A 21,092-nucleotide genomic window follows, 5' to 3' on the forward strand; every position below is an offset into this window, starting at 1 on the left:
AGAGAGAAGTATTACACAGTCAAGGAGGTCAGTGGTGGGGGGTTACAGAAGCATAAAAAGATGCTGTGTCCAGGTCAGACAATGAATATGCATCTGTTTTTATACATTTATACATCGGTCTCTGAGCAAGGCAGTAATAAAAAACAACTATAAATACAACACTAGCATACTAGTAATCAATATAACAAACTTTTTAGCGAGGTCTTATCATTGACTTAGAGCTGTGCCTCTGGCCACCTGGACATTCACTGTCCTGTTAGCTGTGATTTTAGTTTGCACCATTCTCTGTTAAATCCTCCAATATGTCTAACAGCTAGCTAATGTCTGTCTTTTTTGTATTTTTTTTGGTCTCATCAGATATTTTTTACTGACAGCATGCAGCTGCCTGTTGTGTCCAACAATGACATTATGAGAGCATATAACCAAAAGAGTAAAGCTGCCCGCTGTAAAACCAAAAACAGAGAACTTAAAGACAGTATAAAAAAAAAAAAACACTTCGTAGAGTTGAGGAGAACTTTACAGTCGACAATTCTCTACAGGTTCATAACCCCTTTTACATGGAAGTAGTCATGGGTTCTATTTTTAATTTTAAATTAAGTTAATAGAATCTTATCAGGTGTGAAATAAGTATCCTCAGTCATCACAGCTAGGTTTATATATTTTATTATTTTTTATTATCAACAGTATGCAATGGGCACCAGATTTTCAGCTTGTTTTGAACAGGTAGCAAAGAGCAAGCATATGCTCTCCAACTCTGGCAGGATGGTAGACGTGCTACATGAATATGACACAGATTATTAGTAGAAGAATGGAAAGATATTCTCCACATGGAGATAATAGCGTCAGCTGTGGAGAAACCTTTGAAGGTAAGATGGCTGACTGTTAATCTGATGCTGTAGAGAGGGACAGGGATACAGAAAAGGATGCAGAGCACCTGTTGTAACATGAGATTGTTGTTGTAACAGTACACACTTACTTTAGCTGTGATTTAGATTCAGTGGACTTGGCACCATCATGAAGGCTGCTGGTTAAATATACACTGGCCTCCGGTGTCTCTCAGATTCAACATCAGATTTAGCCATGCAAATTTTTGTATCCATCCTCATCTTACAGACGTACATATCTGATATTAAATAGGCAGAACAGATCGGATAATAAAGTTGATCTCTTTATTTCTTGAGAGTATAAATGTCGACCACCTCAGACAAAGCGCTTCAGCTAAAAATATATTCATAACTGGGATAACAGTATCCGTATTATGATTCAGGTAATATAGTCAAAGAAAAAAACAATAGTGAAAATAAATTATCTGAATAACAATAATAATTATAATAACAATAATTATAATAAACAGTGTCAAATTAGAATTCATAAACCTTTTTTGTTTGCTTGTTTCTTTTGTGAAAATTCCTTTTAAAATCGTCCGTGAGCAAAAAATCCAGCATATTTTCATTTTTAAGGTGTGAAGGACACACATTTACAATATTCACAGTAACTACAAACCTGTTCAGCACATATCAAGCCACACTGCAGTCAGTCAGGCTGTCAGTGGGGACAAAACTATGAGGTGCAATGACATTTTCATATTTATATGTGTGTGCCTGGCTGACGGGGAGCGGAATCTTTCTCCCATGTCAGAATAGGTACCTATAGATAAGGAGTAAAAGGTCCTTTCCCCTCACAATACGTCTGTTCTCCATCCTACCATTGGCATATGCAATTGAGAGATAATCAAGATGAAGACACACAAGCTGCATGTCTGTAACACTGTACACTCTGTCCTCCGGTTCGACCCTCACCCCCCTTCATGGGACCATCTCAGGTTCTTGAAGCAGCTCCGTGTCAACACCTCGCCTCGTCCTCTCAGCCCATCGCCGTCACCATGTTGGAGTGGTGTGGGTGGCCGAATGACGGGTGTATCGGGGTGGGCGTGGGGAGCATGTGTCCGGCGTGGCTGAAAGGCGGCAAGTGGCCCATGGACATGTGACCGGCCAAAGAGGCGGCGCTGAAGGGAGAGTTCTTGTCGTGCAGACTTTTGGAAAACTCCTCATAGCTGTCGCTGCACCGCTTGTTCTTTTTGGATTTGTTGGACATTTTCCGGTTGCGTGTCTGTATTCCTTCCTTTTTCATGGTCAGAGGCCGGTTCACCTGCGAAACGGAGAGGTGAATGATGTGGTTAAAGTTTTGGGGAACAGTTTTTTCTCACTCAGGAATTAAAGATATGGATTTTAAAAACACAACCAAATGCATTTATAAATAATGTATCTGTGAAGTTTAAGTGTTCAAAGACGAATTATATTTTCTATTCTCTATTGTCTGCAAATGGCAAAAGAAAATAGATTAATCTTTATATAGCTGACTTATAAGCATTTTTCCTTGATTTATTAAATTATATACCGATATACCTCTGATGCACTTTATCGTTTGCACTTGAATAGTTTTGCATACAGTTTGGTTGTACAATGACAAATGTATTCTATTTTATTCCATAAAGTCCCAAACCAAGTAGTTCCTACTTTTTTCCTTCTTCATCCTATCTGAGACATTCGGCCAAAGAGGTTCCAACTAAGAACTTCCAATAACAGGTCGCTTGTATGAAGTTTCATTTTTTTATGGTTTCCTAAAACAGCTGTGTACTGTGGTTTGTAACAAACATAACACAGAATAAGTCTAAACAGTGCATTTGTTGGGGACAATTTTCAGCCATAGATGAATACATTATGAAGCACTTACAGCCCTAGAAATATATATATATATATATATATATATAAAAAAATAAAAAATGGTAAATAAAACTACAGTGCCCATGTTCAGCGTCGTGAAGGAACATATCATCCAGTGCAACAGCGTAGTTCACTGTTTTAATTTTAATAGTTTAATTGGACAACAATTGTGCTCTATGACACAGAGAAGTGAGCTGTGACAGGCTTTAGCTATACAGGCAATAATTTTAAGTAGTACTTTTCTTTTTACAAATATGCATCCCTGGTAGCCATATAGTCTACTTTGATGCCTCCAGCCTTAATTCTATTCATATGGAGACCGGCCTTGTGGCAGTCCCACTTAACAACAGTCCCACCATTGTGAGTCTCAAGGGGATTACGCCTACCATGGAAACAATAAGGCACAAAGAAAGAAAACACCAATGAGTGCAACAGTGTCTGAGAGTAAAACAACCCTCGTTCTCCCTCTCCTCTCTCTCTTATCACTCAACAATCAATGTAACCTGCCCGCTCACTTCCTGTCTACTTGGTCCTACTGGGCCCATACTGGGGTTCAGCGGTCAAATACTTACGTTGTGCAGTTTATAGTAGAGGCCGCAGGCGTTGCACACTGGGTCTCCATTTGCATTGCGCCTCCAAAGTGTAGTGGTGGTCGTCTGACAGTTAGCACAACAGGTGCCTGCTCGTCTGGCTGCAGACTGTGGAAAAATAAAAATTGGGCTTTGATTAGGACAGTTTTATGGGGGGAAGAAGGTGAAATTTATTTCAGTATACACAATCTGACATTAGCTGAACTTTCTATTTCTATTGATTTAAACAGTTTCACGACAATGACGTCACTAAAGATTGTTATTATAGATTGTTTGACACTGAATTCACCGGTCCATGCAAAAAGCTCATCACATGTTCCCAGAACACATTGTGACATTTTCAAATGTCTCATTTTCTCAACCAGCAGTCCAGAGTTGTTCAGTTAGTATCATGGAAGAGGAGAAAAAACACCAAATAGAACTTGTGTAGCTGGAAGTAATAAAGCTTTGCCTTTTTTGTTCATTAAACCATGAATAATCATTAATTGCAACTGTTGCAGATAAAATTTGTGCTTAAAAATAATTGATTATGATGACTATACTATACTGTATGTACTGTATATGACTGCAATAGACAATCTCAATATCTGGGAAGTAGATTTCAAATAAAAAATATCAAACAAGACGTCAGATGGAAAACATGATTGGGAAACAGGACATGTGACATTACAAATATTGGTTAAACTCATTTTTTGATTAGTTTAAGAAGACAAATCGGCATCAAATTAAGAGTCTCGTGTCACATAATGGTTATTTAACATGATTAGTTCATGCTTTAACTACAAAAAATTACTATAATCTACATCATTCTCAGTCAGACTAACTATATTACCTCAATAAACATGAAATCAATCATTTATGCCACGTTTTTCCATCACTTTTTTTTTTTACAGTGAGAGCTGCGTAATTGTGCCCAAGAGTACTCTGTGTCGCACATCAGCTCCCATACCATTTTTAAAAAATATATATTCGTAGTTTCAAATCCACTGTACTGTTCTTTCTCTGTGGTGGACGGAGAGATTGACCACTAGAAAGTGAGCTGCGGGCCTATAGTTAGTGAGGAGGCCACAGGAGGAAGCAGCCTCTGGCCCCCGCTGCTTTATCTGGACCGGTCAGATATCCGGATAGGAAACAACTGGAGGGCTGCTGCCTCTGAGCGCACGACGCGGTGGAGCAGTGCGAACCCGGCCGAGCAGCACGGAAACCAGGCCTGATATATGACCGTATATGCATTTATGTCGCTGGGGGGAAAAACGCTGGTATACTTTGTATGAAACAGACAGTTGTTTTACTGCTCGTATTTCAGTGTCAAGTAGATTTAATCCGTGGAGCGCACGCGTCGAGCAACTGACTTTTCATCAGCGCAGGTGAATAAAACGCATTTTAAAAAATTATTAAGTGATTTCGTAGAATAGTGTCTTCTTAGTATCAAGTATTAGTACTAACACTCCACTTTTTTCTCAGTAAATCTTCATTTTTCAGCGGGTGTGAAGTTGCGCACATTTCGTCGCGCCATGGCACAATCTGCGTCTCTGCTTCGATTATGCTGCTTTCATTAAAACAAATGGTAAAATCCAGGCATTCGCTTTTATTTTTAGCCGTCCTAAGCGTTCCTCGAAAACCAAACTACTTCAAACCATTTCTCCAAGTCCTGCTCTACAGTAGTGTCTCCTAATTAGACTCCCTCTGATTTAATGTGTGTTGACTGCAAACACTGTCTTCTTCTCACAGCTGCCACCTGCTGCAACACACAACAGCAGCTGCACAGGGATGCATTCAAAGTGTCAGCAAAATGACCATGCAGGCACATTTAGAGTTATTTCAAGCAGAATTAGTGTTGTTTGCTTTCAAGTATTTCACTGAAATAAGATTTCACCTCAGCTCCACCCTGGTGGGGAACAATGTCTAAATGAATGTGAGCGTTTTTAAAGTGATGGGTGTGATGTGAAGTTGGAGTTGAATGTTGACCTACTTCTCAACAGTAATGCTGATGTTTCAAGCAGTTCATGGTGGGAAAAAGCTGTTTGATCTGCTGCTCTAGTTCCCCACTGTCCTTTTAAAACCATAAGTCTCCAAAATGTCAACCATTATCAACTGTTTGATTGTGAATTTTCTCTTTTTGTAATTTTTTTTTGCCTAACAAATAGGAAATGTTCTAAAATCACTGGTACACCTAATCTTAGTAGAAAACATGAAAATAACCCAAAGTGGAGACACATAGTTTTCACTAGACAGCAACACACTGCTGCCCACGTGTCAAAAACCAACTTAGACCTTTATTTAAACATTTTACCCCTCAAATCTAAAAAAAAATCAGCACATCACACAGCAGCATTACGGCCAGAAAAGTGTCAGTGAGGCACAGCGTTGTTTTGAGGGATGGCACGCCGGCCCTGCTATCAATGACAGTATCAGAAGTAGCTCTAATAATGATAAGAGAAACAACGCAGACAGTCCCACTCGGATAACAGCCCGAACTGAAGGAGCAAGAGGTGAACTGGAGACACAATTCCTGGAAACTGATTGGGAAAATACAACTTTCCTGGAATTGTGCCTCCTCCCCCTCCCCCTTCATTTTACGCTCTTTTTATTTACTACCCTACGGAACACACACTCGGCGTTGTTCTCTTGAACACAGCAGCAGCAGTGTGGACTCACCAGCCTGCGTTTGGGTTTGATGAGTGGTCTGTTCTGGCCGTTCATCTTGTGGTAAAGGCCGCAGGCGTTGCACAGATAGTGTCCGGTGCTGTCACGTCTCCACAGAGGCGTAGAAGTGGCTCCACAGTTCACACACTCACGGCCCTCTGAGGGAAAGCACACATGGACATGTGTAAAATTACAGGCCATATAATATATGAACAATTAAAGCCAGAGTTTTCTTTTTATGTCCATGTGTGTGTGGACACATCTGGACTCAGAGGCCAGACTGGATTCTGTCAGTAGCTTTAGCTTCAGCCCCACAAACAAACATCTTTAGCTGAAGCAGTTTTTGGGCCCGCTGAGAGTTAGTCAGAGTAAAGAGGGAGAAACTGTCGGCATGCAGTGCACCGGAAAATGAAATGACTCCTTCACGGTTTACATTAGCAGAGGCACAAAACAGCCAAAAGTTGGATAAGAGTTTACGCTTCTAGTAACTTCCTCTGTGCTTTCACGCTCAGCATTTCTAAAAGATCAACTCCACACCCATTTTCTTACTTTATGTTTTTTAAAAAGCCCTCAGCAGAGCCATTTATTACCACTTCATGAAATAAATCAGAGTTCAAAACCTCTGAATCATTTAAAGCTCTGAAAGCAAACAACCACTAGAGAATAATTTATGTTGTAATGTAATAAAATCTTCATGTTTCTGCCAGCAGCTAATCAGTGTTCTGTGAAAGAGTAGAGAAAGTGAGTTTAGGTTACTCCACACTATACCTCTGATAATACCAACAGGCTTGAAGCTGGGAGGCTCCTGGTTTGTAATCAAATAACAATCAGGACACTGTATTAATGTCTTATGTAACAGAGAAGTGACTACTAGCCTAAATACAGAGGTTTTGGCTGTGTACGCCTGAGGATCTTTTCTTTCACACCTCTGGGCTGGATCCAGTTCACTGTTGTGCTGCAGCCAGCTCAGGCATAATTACAAAGTCACGGTTTACAGAAAAGGATTATCAAAGTGGCTCTGTGTCGAGAGCAGATCCGGCCTCTAATATCACTTACTTGTGGGGACATATCCCTATTATTATGAGGAGGATTTTGTTTATAAGTTATTCTTACCTAAATTGTCAAATTTGAAAAAATATTAACGCCAAATGATGCTAAATCACGGCATGGAATGGGCTGAATGAGTTTAATGTATTTTATTGTATATACTCAAACTAAATTAATCACATAATTCCTAATCTGGTGATTTTGAACATATTAAATGGATTTTATAATTTAAATGGTAGTAAAATAACAGAAGAGAATCCTTCCTGACAGGCTGCATTGTTTAAAATCTTTTTTTTAAATTAAGATTTAGTTTTATAAATAAATATTATTTGTTTAAATTATTTTCTTTCATTTCAGTTTATTATTTCATTAAGAGTTTGGTGGTATTAATTGTACATTTACTTTATCTGGCATTTAGACACTGCTTCAGTTTTGACAGGTAGCTTGTGAATGATTGTGCAGGTTCACAGTTAATGAGTATAATAATCCTCTTACAATAATATTAACACAATAATATGGAATTTAAAGATTGATTTAAGATTTAAAACACATTGCAATAGGATACAAAGATGCACAAAAGGACAACCACAAACAGGCCTACACAAATATTATCTACACTAAAGTGCCACAGGGCGTTTTAGAAATATATTAGGTTACTTTGTTATTGTTTGAGGGTTAACTTTAGGTTCGGTTCATTTCGTTGGCTCCTATAGATCAAAGCTGCAGAGCAAAGATAAGATCAATATATTCTGCCTCTATGTCCAAACACGGTCTGACTGGGTTCAGCTTTAATTTCCTTTATTTAAAGCTGCAGCAGATCTGAGCTGGACTCACCGGTGCAGGACCGTGTCTTGCCTTTGTTCTTGGGGGTGAAGCTGGACGAGGAGCCCAGCAGGCTGCCCGGGTGGAACAGGCTGCCGCCGTACTCGTGGGCCGCTTGGAGCGAGTAGGGGGCGTATGTGGGTATGGGGTGGTGGGTGGATGGAGTCTGGGCGCTCATGGAGGCCAGGCTGCTCCTCAGCGGGCTGGAGCCCTCCATCTTCATGCCCTCCGGTAGCGACACTTGGTATTTGATAGATTCCTTCTCGTCCATTCTGGTGACGGAGGACGACGGGGACGAGGCCCCCGGGTCCGGAGACACGTCTTTGGGCGGTGTGGGGGGGAAGGTGTACAGGTGGGAGCTGGAGTGGGACGGCGGCGTCAGCGAGGATGCGGAGGCCGCGTTGGAGTTGCTGCCGCACGGATACACGGCGGAGAGGGCGCCGGGGGACGCGGAGCCCGGGTGGTGCAGGCTGGGCTTGCTGAAGGGACTCACGGCCCAGGCGTTGTGGTGGTGAGCCGACAGGGCTGCTTTCCCTCCGTCCAGCCACGAAATCCCCGGACTGTGGAGGAGATGAGGCCGACACACCTGACTCCCCGTTAGACGAGCTGTGGAGGAACAGCAGAGTTCATATATTATGATGCTGATCCACCCTCTATGGCAAGTTTGGATGCAAAATAAGCGCGACTTGTTGATTCACTGGCGTGATTTAAACGTCCAAATAAAGCAGCATAATCTCACTAAAATAGACTAATTAAATCTGCATTTTTCTGAACTAAATATGCCTTTAAAAACTGAAGTATCTCATCTCAAAATATGTTTAAAAATTGTCCAACATAAAATACAAAAGCACAAAAAAAATCAACAGCCACAATCACATAAACAAACTAGTTTATATAGCACAAAAAATGCACATTTTAATTAACAATTTTAACATACTATGAAACACCAGCATCGCTTTTACTGTTTTAACATTGTGAAAACATATCTTTTCCTGCTTCTCATGCTGACCAGCCACTGAGTTTGTGTGTGTTCCATTTATGTAACCCTGCCTTGGCTCCATCTTACCGTGCGCTTGGCTGTAGGACACTCTGGCCCTGGCAGAGTTGTGATAGTACGGGTTTCCCTGTGAGTCCAGGTGATTAAAGAAAACATCCACCTCATCCGGAGGCAGCAGCTGCGCCGTGGGCTCCATGTAGTTGTGGCCCAGGCCGGGATGGTGAGAGTCCGGATGCTGTCCGTTCAGCACGGCGTGGTGATGCATCCAGCGGGGCTGATCGGCCGCCACATCCATCTCTGTGGCTTCCTGAAGCGCGTAAAGTCAGAGAATATCCAGGGAGAGGACACGGAAAAGTCTGAATTATCTGTCCTTTATGAGATCTGCTTCACTGTGTCCATCCACAGCACAGAATGAGTGTTTTGCTTTCTTCTTGTTCCTCTGAGTTAAGTCCCTCTCTTCTCCTGCACATCGAGTCGAGTTTGACACTGGAAACCTGCAACAAGCCAACATCAGATGTTAATATTTTAAAGGAAGAGGTGTTGCGCTGCCTGCTGTTTGTGATCAGTCCTATAAAGCTTGTGCACAGCTTCTACCGTGATGCAACTTCAGAAAAAAAAATCATCTCCACCCAACATATTTATAAACCATATCACCGTTCGTGCCACAGCCTGATGGGCATTTTTACGCATAACCCTGACCAGACTGTTTTACGCACCGTGACAGTCACAGAAACATGCCGTACCTTTGCCAGTGGTTGATTCTCAGCGTCCGAACAGCTCACGCCTCTTTGGCAGAAAAAAAACCCTCTGCTTTCTGTTCCCTTCCTCGGTGCTGCAGGTCGTCTCCAGGTTTCGCTCGGTGTTTGTCGGAGTAAAACCCAGTCCGCTGGGACTTAAAGCAACACGTCTAACTGTGGCTGACAGCGCGGGGCCAGCCTTGTTAAACTCAGGGGCGGAGTCTGCAATCCAGCTTTGACTCAGCCAATTGCCTTCAACCTCTGCAGGAGGCAAAGCCAAGCCGAGAATCACGGAGATGTTTCTCTAATATTCATGGAGACATTGTTTGGCTGCTTGGAGCATTTAGAACCACTTTCTACTTTATGGAAGTTAATATTTTATTAATAATAAAGACTCTGCAGAAACAAAAATGACTGTCAAATTGAAATGAAGAGAGAATGTAAATGAAATATGTATTTTTTCAACAACACACAACCAGACTGCTGAACCTATAATATTTAAATGCATTTCATAGCAAACAAGGGCAGGTAATCAACAATAATACATTATTATTATTTGGTATTTATTTTTAGTCTTGCTGCATCCTATTGAAAACAAAAAATAACACGAGACGTGTTCATTTAGAAAGTTTGGTCAGGGAAATAAATATTACCTCATAATATAACAATGCAACAGTGTTCTAAGACACCAGGCTTTTAATTTGAAAAGGTTTATAGAAATTATAATCAAATTTATTAATATAGTGGAAATCAATTTATGTTTAAATTAAAAAATGAGATCTTTTATTTTGGACTGTTGCATGTGGTTTCTTTGTTGTTGGTTTTTTTTTTTTTTTTTTTTTTTTTACTGCTTTTAGATCAGATTTGGCTCTGCAGAGAGTCCAGGCTGCATTACACGCACACACACGCACACACACACACACACACACACACACACACACACACACACACACACACACACACACACACACACACACACACACACACACACATTCTCTCTCTCCGTGTGATTGACAGACAATAATTGGAGAGGGAGCGCGTGCAGCCCGGGCCGCTCGACGCTGCCGCCTGCTTGACGCCGCTCTGTGACGTCACCGCATCTTAGGGAAGAAAAAACAGATTCAGCAGGACGTGAACTTTTTCCAGCTCTGAGGGCGACAGACACAGTAATACAGAGAGAGAGAGAGAGAGAGAGAGAGAGACGGGGGTTGCCCGGACTCTGCTTCAGTCAGTCCCAGCGGATGAACTCGAGGAAGGACACCGCAACTGATATTTACACTGTGGCAGCATTAATAATACATCAAGTACATCCTCCTGACCCTGCTGAGATTTCCAAGAACGAGCCAACAAGGACTGAACGACCAACTTTTTTGGGGGGGAAAGTGGAGATTAGATTAGATTAGATTAGATTAGATTAGATAGTTTAAATTTCCCCAACTGAAGAAATTCTCTTCAGCAGAAACAAACCCACCATTAAAAACTGTCTTGAACTCATTGCAGTGAATTAATCAGGGAAAAATCTAGTGTTGTGTGCATGAAAAATAGCCAAAAAAAAAAGGAATTTGACGTGAATTATTCTTATTTACCTAAAATAAAATTGTCACTATAATGAAAGTTATGAGGATCAACACTGGCTTGGCCTATTTGCAAAAAGCAGAGACACACAAAACATTTCATTTATATTTTCTGGGTAGCAGGAGGAAATAATTACTTTAAAATGTCAATTTGTCAACTCCACTCTTTATATAGTTTTCTTACCACCTGTGCCAAGGGTGACCAAGTTTGGAGAAAAGTCATATATTATATAAAATCAACATATATTAATCATATCTATTCTATATATAAGAAGACATTGTATATTAACATCTATCTATCTATCTATCTATCTATCTATCTATCTATCTATCTATCTATCTATCTATCTATCTATCTATCTATCTATCTATCTATCTATCTATCTATCTATCTATCTATCTATCTATCTATCTATCTATCTATCTATCTACATCTAAAGTCATTTTTTCTATAATAATTACACAATTTGAAAACAGCAACTTCACATTATTAATAAATAAATATTATATACATTTAAAAAAGAATCCAGGCTACACTACCAAAAGCAGTCTTTTTTTCCTAGATATAGAGAACAATTCTTTTTAAGCAGCATTAGGGGGAAATCCACCGTATAGATTGGAGAAAGCAGAACGCAGCGGAGGGACAAGTGAGCAGTATTAGAGCTCATCAGCATGATAATGTGGAAATACACATGCTTTGAGTGTGAGCCCTTTTGATCTGGCCTGGCGATAAAAAACCTTATCGGCGCCGAACATCCACTTCCATTTTAGGATTTGACATTAATTCAATCCAGCCTTTTATTTACGGCTCTTTTTCTCACCCGAGCTCAGGAGAAAGAGGGGAGGTCGCTCCCCAATTCAGCTCTGAGGATTTCATTATGGCACTGAAAGGGAAGGAGGTGTTCGGTATTAATAAAGAGAGCTAAAAATGAGCCTGTGCCACATGCAAAATATAGTGAATTATACCATAATTTAATGCAAAATCATTTAAAATCTCATGTGTTATTATTTTTATTATTTTATTTTTTTTCCCTTGTTTTTCTCTTTTTTTTCCTTATATTTGCTGGTGTTTTTAATGAGAATTTTCTATCCAAATAATTATTTTCTGCGCTAAGGGCACGTTGCATTGATGTGTGCGTGTGAGATTGAAGGAGAAATCCAATGCTGCTAGGATCCTTGGATCCCACTGATTATAGCCCATCCCGGGGTAATTTTTCATCGGTGCTGGCTAATCTTTGTTCTTTGTGAAGATAATAAATAGCCTAATCGTTATCAGCGAGCTGCTGGAGGTGTCGGGGAGAATGGGGCTGATCGGCCCGGGAAATAGGCTCCAAAGTGCCGCGGAATAAATGGCATTTCTTATCTCTCGCTCCCAGATTATCGCCGCCTTTTCAAACTCGCACAACAAATACATCTAATGCAGGGAATGCATCACTTACTGGACCAGATCTGTGAGGATGATTGATAGATGGATAGATAGAGGAGGAGGAGGGAAGCGGGCTGCACGCAGGGAAATCACGGTGCTGCCTATTATTTCCAAGTTTAATGTTCTGCATGTGCAAAGTCTTTATTCGGTGCGTTTGACGGCATAAATTCAACGCGCTTTCCCATTATTTATTTATTTATTTAGGTTATCTGAAGGAGCCATCTGAGGTTTCGCTTCTTTGTTGCCGTCTATCTTATTTCTTTCATCCTGGATTTAACTGGATAAGAGTTAAACAGACGCAGAAGCTTCCATCCAGGGAGGGAAAATATATATTTGAATAATGTTTTCATGTGTTGGAAATTTTGCAAATGGCAAACGCAAGCAGGAGCGGTATTAATCCAGGGTGTGTAAACAGGCCTTTTCAGATTCACTTGAAACACACACACACACACACACACACACACACACACACACACACACACACACACACACACACACACACACACACACACAGGCAGACAGTGGTGGAGGTATTTATTTATTTAGTCTCATTATCTTGGTTTAGACCCTATAATGAAAGCAATTAAATGATTTGGTTTGGCTGCTGCCCAAAGTCACATTACACCAAAGTCTTGAAACTTTCTTGAAATATCTACAAACCAAATTCCAATAAAGGAAAATGAGAACAGCAAGCAAGCACAAAATTGTTTTAAATTCCTGATTTATCTTCTATAAATCCTAAAGCTATCTATTTAGCTTTAGGCACAAAACAACACTGCTGATAAAAATGAACTTTTATCCACACAATGGCAGCAGCTTCATGCAAAGATAAGAAATAAATATCAGTGTTCTATATGCACCAGGAATGAAGAGGAAGCTGTTTATTATAGCATTAAACTCTGTGCATGAGTGTATCTATGGGGAGTGACCAGCCATGGCAGAAAAAAAAAAAGGTATTTTTCCAATATATACAAACTGGATGCTTAATAACTTGGCAGCTGCAGCAGCCCTGGGTGCTGCTGATGGTCTCCAGGGTAACACAGATAACAGGGCAGTCATTTTCCATATCTTACAGTCTATTATATTCAAGGATTAGTTCTCCTTCCCAAAAAGGTCAAACATAAAGTCAGGCCAGCCAGGAGTGCTCCTCCTCCTCCTCCTCCTTCTCCTCCTCCTTCATTCCCCCTACAATGACAGAGCATTTCCCATTTTTCATATTGTCTAGTTAAACCAGTGTGATGACCTTTACTGACATGCTTTGATAGATGCAAACCTCCACAACAAACCAAGCAAAACATTCCTCTAATATTCTAATGTGTTTGCAGTGTGCAGTGATTTTATAAGGTTTTTATCTCCAGTTAACCATCATTATACTTTTGCTGTAATTAACATTTATTTTTGCAGTTCCACATGTGAATTATCTATTTAAAATCACAGTTTCGTCACCTGATTTGTGACCCAGACGTTTCTATTTCTCGACTCAGGAGACAAAATGGAAGATAAGGTGATATGATACCTCACCAGGGGTAGGCTGGGATGTGCAACATTTGGTGTATTCTGTATAAATACAAAGATCTGAGACTTGCTGGGGTCGAAATCTAATAGTCGGCTGTATTCACAAAACATTATGTAAGGGTCAAAGTAGCAAAGTAGTAGAGAAACTCTTAAAAATGATGGGCCCGTCCACTCGCTCAGACATTATTTGGCAAACCGTTTTAGACCTAATATTGCTGCAAATTTCAAGAGAAAGTAGAAGCAGATTGATAGTTTTCTCATCACTTACACTTGCTCACTGTCAGTCAAATGTTGCAGTGAATATGCATCGTTATGTCATTTTTTTAGTAAGAATTCCACAAAAATGAATGTTTAAATGTGTGTTTTGAAGGCAGTTGAGTAAAAAATAAATGTCACAAGAGATGACAGATTGAGGATAATCATAGTTCACAGTGGTCATGGACTTGAGAATTATTTCTCAAGCCAAAAATGTGACATTAGGATCTGCATTTGTCTGACAATTTGTTAAGTACACAAAAACAAACAAACAAACAAAAGGGCTCAAATTAGTATGGATGATTTTATGGACACTCATGCATTAGCTTCAGGTCAAATATATAATTACCCCTTCAAAGGGTTGTTCAGTCAAAAGCAAGTTTATTAATGTCATTTTGTTCTTTTTAAATGTATTTTAATTTGAAATGTTATTTGATTGATATTGTGTTTATATATTTATTTTACCATAGATTTGTTTTTATTGAATGAATTGTTCTTGTGTGATTTCATTTAATCTAATTTTATTTAATTGCTCTTTGAGTGTAAATTAAATTAGTTTAATTTAATGTTGAGTTTGATTTTTCTGAATGCACCTTATTCATAAAAACATTGTTCGAATTTTGTTGAATTTAACGTTTCACTGACAGACTTTTAACTTGACACCAACCGCTTAAGAAAATATGAATGAATTAATTTAGCCGCATGCTATTATCATTATATTCTCCACTTTCTCAGTAAAAGTTGCTCTCAGCAGCTTTGTGAGCCTGTCAGAGGACACTTCTTGCTATGAACTTTCAGTGCCATTTTGGAGGACGTGTAATAGTGAGATAAGAAAAAAAACCTCTGCTGCAGGCTGGAATAATCAGGCAGACAGTGACACCTAGAGGAGAGGAGTTGGTCTGTTCATCTTCAAACACTGCCTCCCTACTTTACTAGACCTACGGCCTTTCATCTAAATATATATGTATTCATAATATAATATAATATATTCCACATTGTCTACATGTGTATTTCTCACAGATAACACAGGAAAACGCTGCATATGCATGTTATGGTGCTGAATCAAATTGTCTTCACAACCACGTGATGTCACCACTTTCTACCACCAACATTCAAGCACCCAATGAGGAAATATGCTTAGAATGAACATTGTTCATCCTTTCAGAGTTCAGGGACTTGTAGAATATATGGCATTGAGAATCTTTTAGCTTTGTCTCGAAGGAAACCCTGTGCCATCTTTGAAAATACACAGGATGAAGATGGTTTACTCAGGCAGCTCTCGTTTATGTTTCACTAGTCAGCAGTATACAGGGTTTTCAAAATGGGTCCACATCTATTCAAGTGATAGATGCGTTCATGCATTCTTAACGGTACTTCAATAATTATACTTTGGCTATATAAAGTATTCATACCTCTCGGAAGTTTTGTCTTTGTTTGCTTTTTGACATTAAATTATAACCAATTTTATTCTGCACCTTTTTCTGTTTGTTGTGTTTTACAAAAAAAATCTTTAATGTCAAAATGAAAATAGATTTTTTACACAGTAATACCATATAACTATACTATACCATAAAGCCAGAAGAACAGTCCAACCAGCTCCATATAAATGTGCCTGAAAAGCATAAGTCAGGGGAAAAGTAAAAAAAAAAAAAAAGCAGAATTACTGAATATTCCTTAGAGTGCAATTAAATCCACCATTAATAAATGGAAGAAATATGACACATGCATAAATCTGTCAGGAGCAGGACTTCCTCAAGAAAGAGACTAGTGAGGCCACCAAGACACCTATGATTCTTCTGAAGGAGTTACAAGCTTTAGCAGCTGAGATGGGGAAGACAATCAATACTCTCTCCACAAAATTATATTCCCACACATAATTAAATATGCAGTTTAGTTTTTTGTGGAAGCAACATTTTAGAGTTGATACAGCAACTGTTATCTATTCTTCATCCCACAAAGCCTTATAGGAGAGTGGCAAAGAGAAAGCCACTGTTGGGAAAAAAAACCCCTAATTTTATACTTAAGAGACTCTAAAGTCAACTGGAAAAGGGTCTTTGGGTCGGATGACACTAAAATTTTGCTTTTTGGCTGTCAGATTAGATGCTACGTTTGACAGAAACCAAACACTCCGTGTCATCATAAACACACCATCCCCCCTGTGAAGCATGGTGGTGGCAGCATCATGATGTGAGGCACTGAAAGGTTTCTAAAGGTAGAGGGTAAAATGAATGCAGCAAAGCATGTGGAGATCCCAGAAGACAATGTGATGCAGTGACTGGGGAGAAGATATGTCTTCCAGCAAGACAGTGACCTGAATCAAACAGCCAAAGCTACAAAAATGTCAAATTCGTGGCTGGACTTGAAAAAGAACCAGATAGTTGGAGCAATTTCTCAGAGAAGAACGAGGTGAAATTGCAGTGTCCAAATGGGCAAGGCTGTTTAAGTCCTATCCCCACAATCTCAATTCGAAATGTGGATCTATATTGACTTGAAGGGAGCGACTCATTATGCAATTTGTTATTTTCTGGTTTATATTTTGAATTATTGACATTACATTCAAATGTTTTCACTTTGACATTAAAGAATTTTTTTTTTGCTAATTCTTGTCAAAAAAAGCTAAATTAAATTGTCCATGATTCAGTGTTGAAAAACAATTAAATAGGAGGAATATGAGGAATTAAATAAGAGTTTAAGAGACTGTCTTCAGTATCTCTAATATCTTTTAAAATGTCCTGATTTGATCTCATTCTTCACTGTGTGCAGTCTTGAAAAGGATCTTTTCCAAGTCATTACAGGTCAGAGGTTCACCACTTCACTTCCTGCCCAGAGAGCAGCAGGAAGTGAGAGTTTACAACACCTTGTCACAAACCACCTGTCAATCAGTCTCTGTTTCACTGGAGATGTCCGGGGAGTTGTAGAATTCAAAACAACTTCTTTTTCCCCTCAACCTGTGAGTGTTCATCAATTTCACATAGCTGAGCCTTTATTTTGTCTTCGTGTGAATCCAGTTCCTGTGGTTGTGTGTCTCTGTGTGTGCACTGGATACCGAGTGAGCATATACAAATGTGTGTAATAGTTTGTGCTTAATAAGGACTGCAAATGCTGCTACTGATCGGGCAGAAAGGCTGCAGATAGTCATGTAAAACACCACAAACTGGCTAAACTAGATAGACAAGCATTTGGAGAATTTACCTCAATTTGTAGATACATTATCGAGAGATGATGGTTCAAATGTAAATTTAGCTTTAACAAACTTGTCTGCTCAAAGAAAACAAGTAAAGAATTGATGAAATGTCTGTAGGGTTGAAGAAGGCAGATGGATGAGCTTTAAATTTCTTTTTTAATGAATCATACAAATGCATTTGCTCGTTATAGATCCTTAAGTAGAGATCATATTCATTTACTTTTGCTAATAATTTTCAAAAGGTCAACATATGATTTTATGTTTTCGGTTGGTTTCCGGTTGAAATCAGTGATGTATAGACATCCATTTATTTCTCCTTATATTAAAGTCAACAGACTCCTCCACCTTGTATGACTGTTACTGTCACTGCTGTGTGGTGATCATAGACAGTTCTTAAACTTGGACAAACCCTCTGTGACCACCAGTAGGTTTTCTGAACAACAGCTTTGAATATCATTGTAGTGGCTCTGGTTCCCACCATCTTGGCAATGCCAAGTGGCCCCTTTTAACTCCTGGTTTATCCAAAAATGAGCAAAGAGGTGAAGTGTAAACAGAGCTAAGGCAGGGCATGGACTGCAGTGGTACCCACCTGTCACTCAAAGTAACTATGCTCATGATTATGCATTATTTTAAGTTGTAATGAACGGGGAAATTGGTTATAGACACCAAAAATGTTTTTTGTAACAAGCTGTGAACATGTTTATTTCAAATGGCCACTCAAGGAACTACAGTTTTTAGCACTTGTGCATTGAATTAATTTTCCAGCCCCAGAGGTTGAGGTGAAGCAGTTATGTGTAGATTGATCTAAAAAGTCTGCATTGTGCACCCTCACAACAGTAAGTAAACTTTACTGGAAAATAATGCAGAATAATTCATACTTCATGTAATGGACAAAAAACCTGAAATAAATTTCTAGAAATTTATGATGAACTAGAAGAGCACTCTGAGAGCACAATCCTACACCAATGCCCCGTCTCACAGTTTTAAAGAAAGTGTTTAGGATTTGCACCACAATTTAATCTGTTCTTCCTTTGGCCATGCTCCACCTCTCCACCAGGTTTCATGATATTCAGCCTGGTAGTTTTGGTGTCAAACTTGCGGACAAACAGACAGACAAGGCTGCATGTAACAAGCAACATCGACATACATGCCAGGACTTGAAGTTTCCCAACAAACCATTACATTATACTGAGATGATCATCATCATTCACTTTACCTATTAGTTGTTCTAAAATTGTGGTTGTTTAGTGTTGATCTGACATTCTTTCATCAGTGTTAGCTGCTACCATGACTACAAACAAAATGAGAAACAAAATCTCTGTGCTCATTCTGTGTCTGATCCGCTGCGATTTTGAAGATATAAATCCGCTGACTTTCCTCCTCCTGTGCACAAATGTCTTTGCTTAAGCTGATTCTGCAGAGCTAACCCATCCTGTCACACACACTTCAGACACACACACACACACAGAAAGAGAGAGAGAGACAAAATACCAGATCTGATCCATCTCTTGTCTCGCTCTCTGTCTTTGTATAGGAAGATGCCTACTACACACACACACGCACGCATGTACACACAAACACAACAACAAAACAAATTTTCAAAGCATTTAGAGGAATTGACTGTGTCCTTAGCTGCTGCTCAAACAGAGGACACTGACGCTGTGAGACTGCAGTTACAAGACGTGTTTGTGCGTCTGCTTTGCCACAAATCTGCAGGTGCAGGAGAGAAAGTGACAGAGAGAAGAGAAACACAGCTGACCATTGGGCTGCTTTACCACATCCTTCATACTCTACTTCACTTCTTCCACAACACACACTCTCTCTCTTTCTCTCTCTCTAAGTTTCATAATTTTACAAACACAGTGTGCATATTTGTTGTGATTTAATAATTGTCAGACGTTTTCCTGGTATTTCATGTGGATTATGATGAGCCGCTTCTGACCTTCTCGAGGTTTCTCTCGTGTGTTTTCGTGTCAGTAGGTATTATCAGATTAGATGATCCTTTGATTTGAGGAACAGAGTCTGCCTGATCAGCATTCTCAATCTCCTCACCTTTTCTCTTGCTGTTTTTCTCCTTCTTACCCTCATACCAGAGTGACAGTTTGGTGGATTATGATGGAACAGCACCACCAGAGAAGAAGAAGTGAACTGCTTGAGGGAAACTGCTTTGATGCATTATGTCATGATCCTGAGACCATGTCAGGTTAAACTCATGTCAGCTGAGAACAGTCTGAGGCTGTAGCGGGCAAACTTTGTTTTAATGAGCACGATATGAAATTCAGTTTACTTCAAGGCCTCACTAAACAGCCACTAGATCTGAATGCAATAGCACACCTTTCCAATGTGGTAGACAGGAGATTCACAGCATGAATGTACAGAATTTGCAGAAAATATGTGATGTATTCATGTAAACATGGAGCAGAAGCTCAAAGCAGTGTTTGCAGCATGTTCTGGAATCATGGATGCAATGAATTTAGGCTCTTTTGACAGAGAAATGAGACCCTATGTAGTATTTATGTGTCGCTGAGTGAAGGTATATACATAAATAAATACACATATTCTACAATGTTAGCTCGCTACCTTTTGCATCCAGAACCTGTGGCTTCTTCATTATGAGCAACATCTTTCACATGGAAGTGGTGATGAGCTCTATGAAAGCACTGATTATAGCTGCTTTACAGAATTTTTGAGTATCATTATAACCACTAGGGTCAAAAACTGATCAAAAATGGTTGTGCTTTGAATAAAACTATTTGATTATATAAGTGTAAATGATATAAATAGGTAATCTAAATTTTTATAATGTGCAGTCAGTAAGCAATCAGCTTTGCAATGTAAAGAACTGAAAAGATGTTGCACCAGGAAGTCCTGGAGGCCTCTGCAGTCATTCGGGGTCTCAGAAAGATGACACACATGCTGAGTTTTAACCACATAAATATATAAATGTTTGCATTTATTAAAATTTCATTTAGTTTTGCAAACAGCCTCTAGTGCTTCCTCCCACTGCCTGCAAAAACCCTCTCCACCTCCACTTTCATTTGCAGATGTAGACCAGAGATGGAGTGAGGCCTGCCACATGGCGCCCTCTGTGTCCTCCCTCCCTCCTCTCCCCTCCTCACCCCCAGCATCTCACCACATCAGGATACACTTGTTCTGCTGAATTCCGGTTTCAAACGGAACGCTGCCTTGCTCTGGTTTTCTGCAGGACCAGTATTAAAAGCAGGCACATGCTGTCTCTCAGTGGTCCTGTGGTCAGGGAAGGGGAGCCACTAACGGCCTGTTACGCTCACACACCTTTCAAACCTCACCCGCTCCTGCTTCCTCCCTACTCTTGAACATTGAACACTGCTCCCCCCTTCTTTACCCTTGACAGCCTTCATGCACACCCTTATCACCATGAGAGCAGATTAAAGAATGAAGAGTTTTGTCCACTGCAGGTCATTAAGTTCACCACCTTCATCCGAGCCTTTCATGCTGCCTCCTCCCCGTTTTCCACTGCAGACACACTGCTGTTTAGCCCAAGGTTTGTTTTCTCAATATCCCACATGAAAATGTATTGTAATGTTATCAGCACAG

The 21,092-nt window shown here is 39.8% G+C and overlaps 1 protein-coding gene across 1 annotated transcript; it reads right to left on the bottom strand.

The window, feature by feature from the left end:
- Positions 1–647: 647 nt before the first annotated feature.
- Positions 648–9,737, bottom strand: gata2b (GATA binding protein 2b). The gene is made up of 6 exons (XM_023267350.3): positions 9,569–9,737; positions 8,895–9,319; positions 7,841–8,434; positions 5,972–6,117; positions 3,296–3,421; positions 648–2,148 (listed from the first exon to the last, which is right to left on the bottom strand). Exons 2-6 carry the CDS (start codon positions 9,118–9,120, stop codon positions 1,864–1,866), a joined length of 1,377 nt encoding a protein of 458 aa, XP_023123118.1. The 5' UTR covers positions 9,121–9,319; positions 9,569–9,737; the 3' UTR covers positions 648–1,863.
- Positions 9,738–21,092: the final 11,355 nt, after the last annotated feature.

Source organism: Amphiprion ocellaris, chromosome 5, assembly GCF_022539595.1.
Source record: "Amphiprion ocellaris isolate individual 3 ecotype Okinawa chromosome 5, ASM2253959v1, whole genome shotgun sequence".
Lineage (NCBI taxonomy): Eukaryota > Metazoa > Chordata > Actinopteri > Pomacentridae > Amphiprion > Amphiprion ocellaris.

Bases quoted from the DNA above. Each gene is read 5' to 3' on its own strand.
- gata2b (XM_023267350.3), bottom strand. From the start codon at position 9,120: ATGGATGTGGCGGCCGATCAGCCCCGCTGGATGCATCACCACGCCGTG. The intron at 3,422-5,971 runs GTGAGTCCACAC...ATTTTTCCACAG, and splicing joins TCAAACCCAAACGCAGGCTG to TCTGCAGCCAGACGAGCAGG. The intron at 2,149-3,295 runs GTAAGTATTTGA...TCCGTTTCGCAG, and splicing joins TCTACTATAAACTGCACAAC to GTGAACCGGCCTCTGACCAT.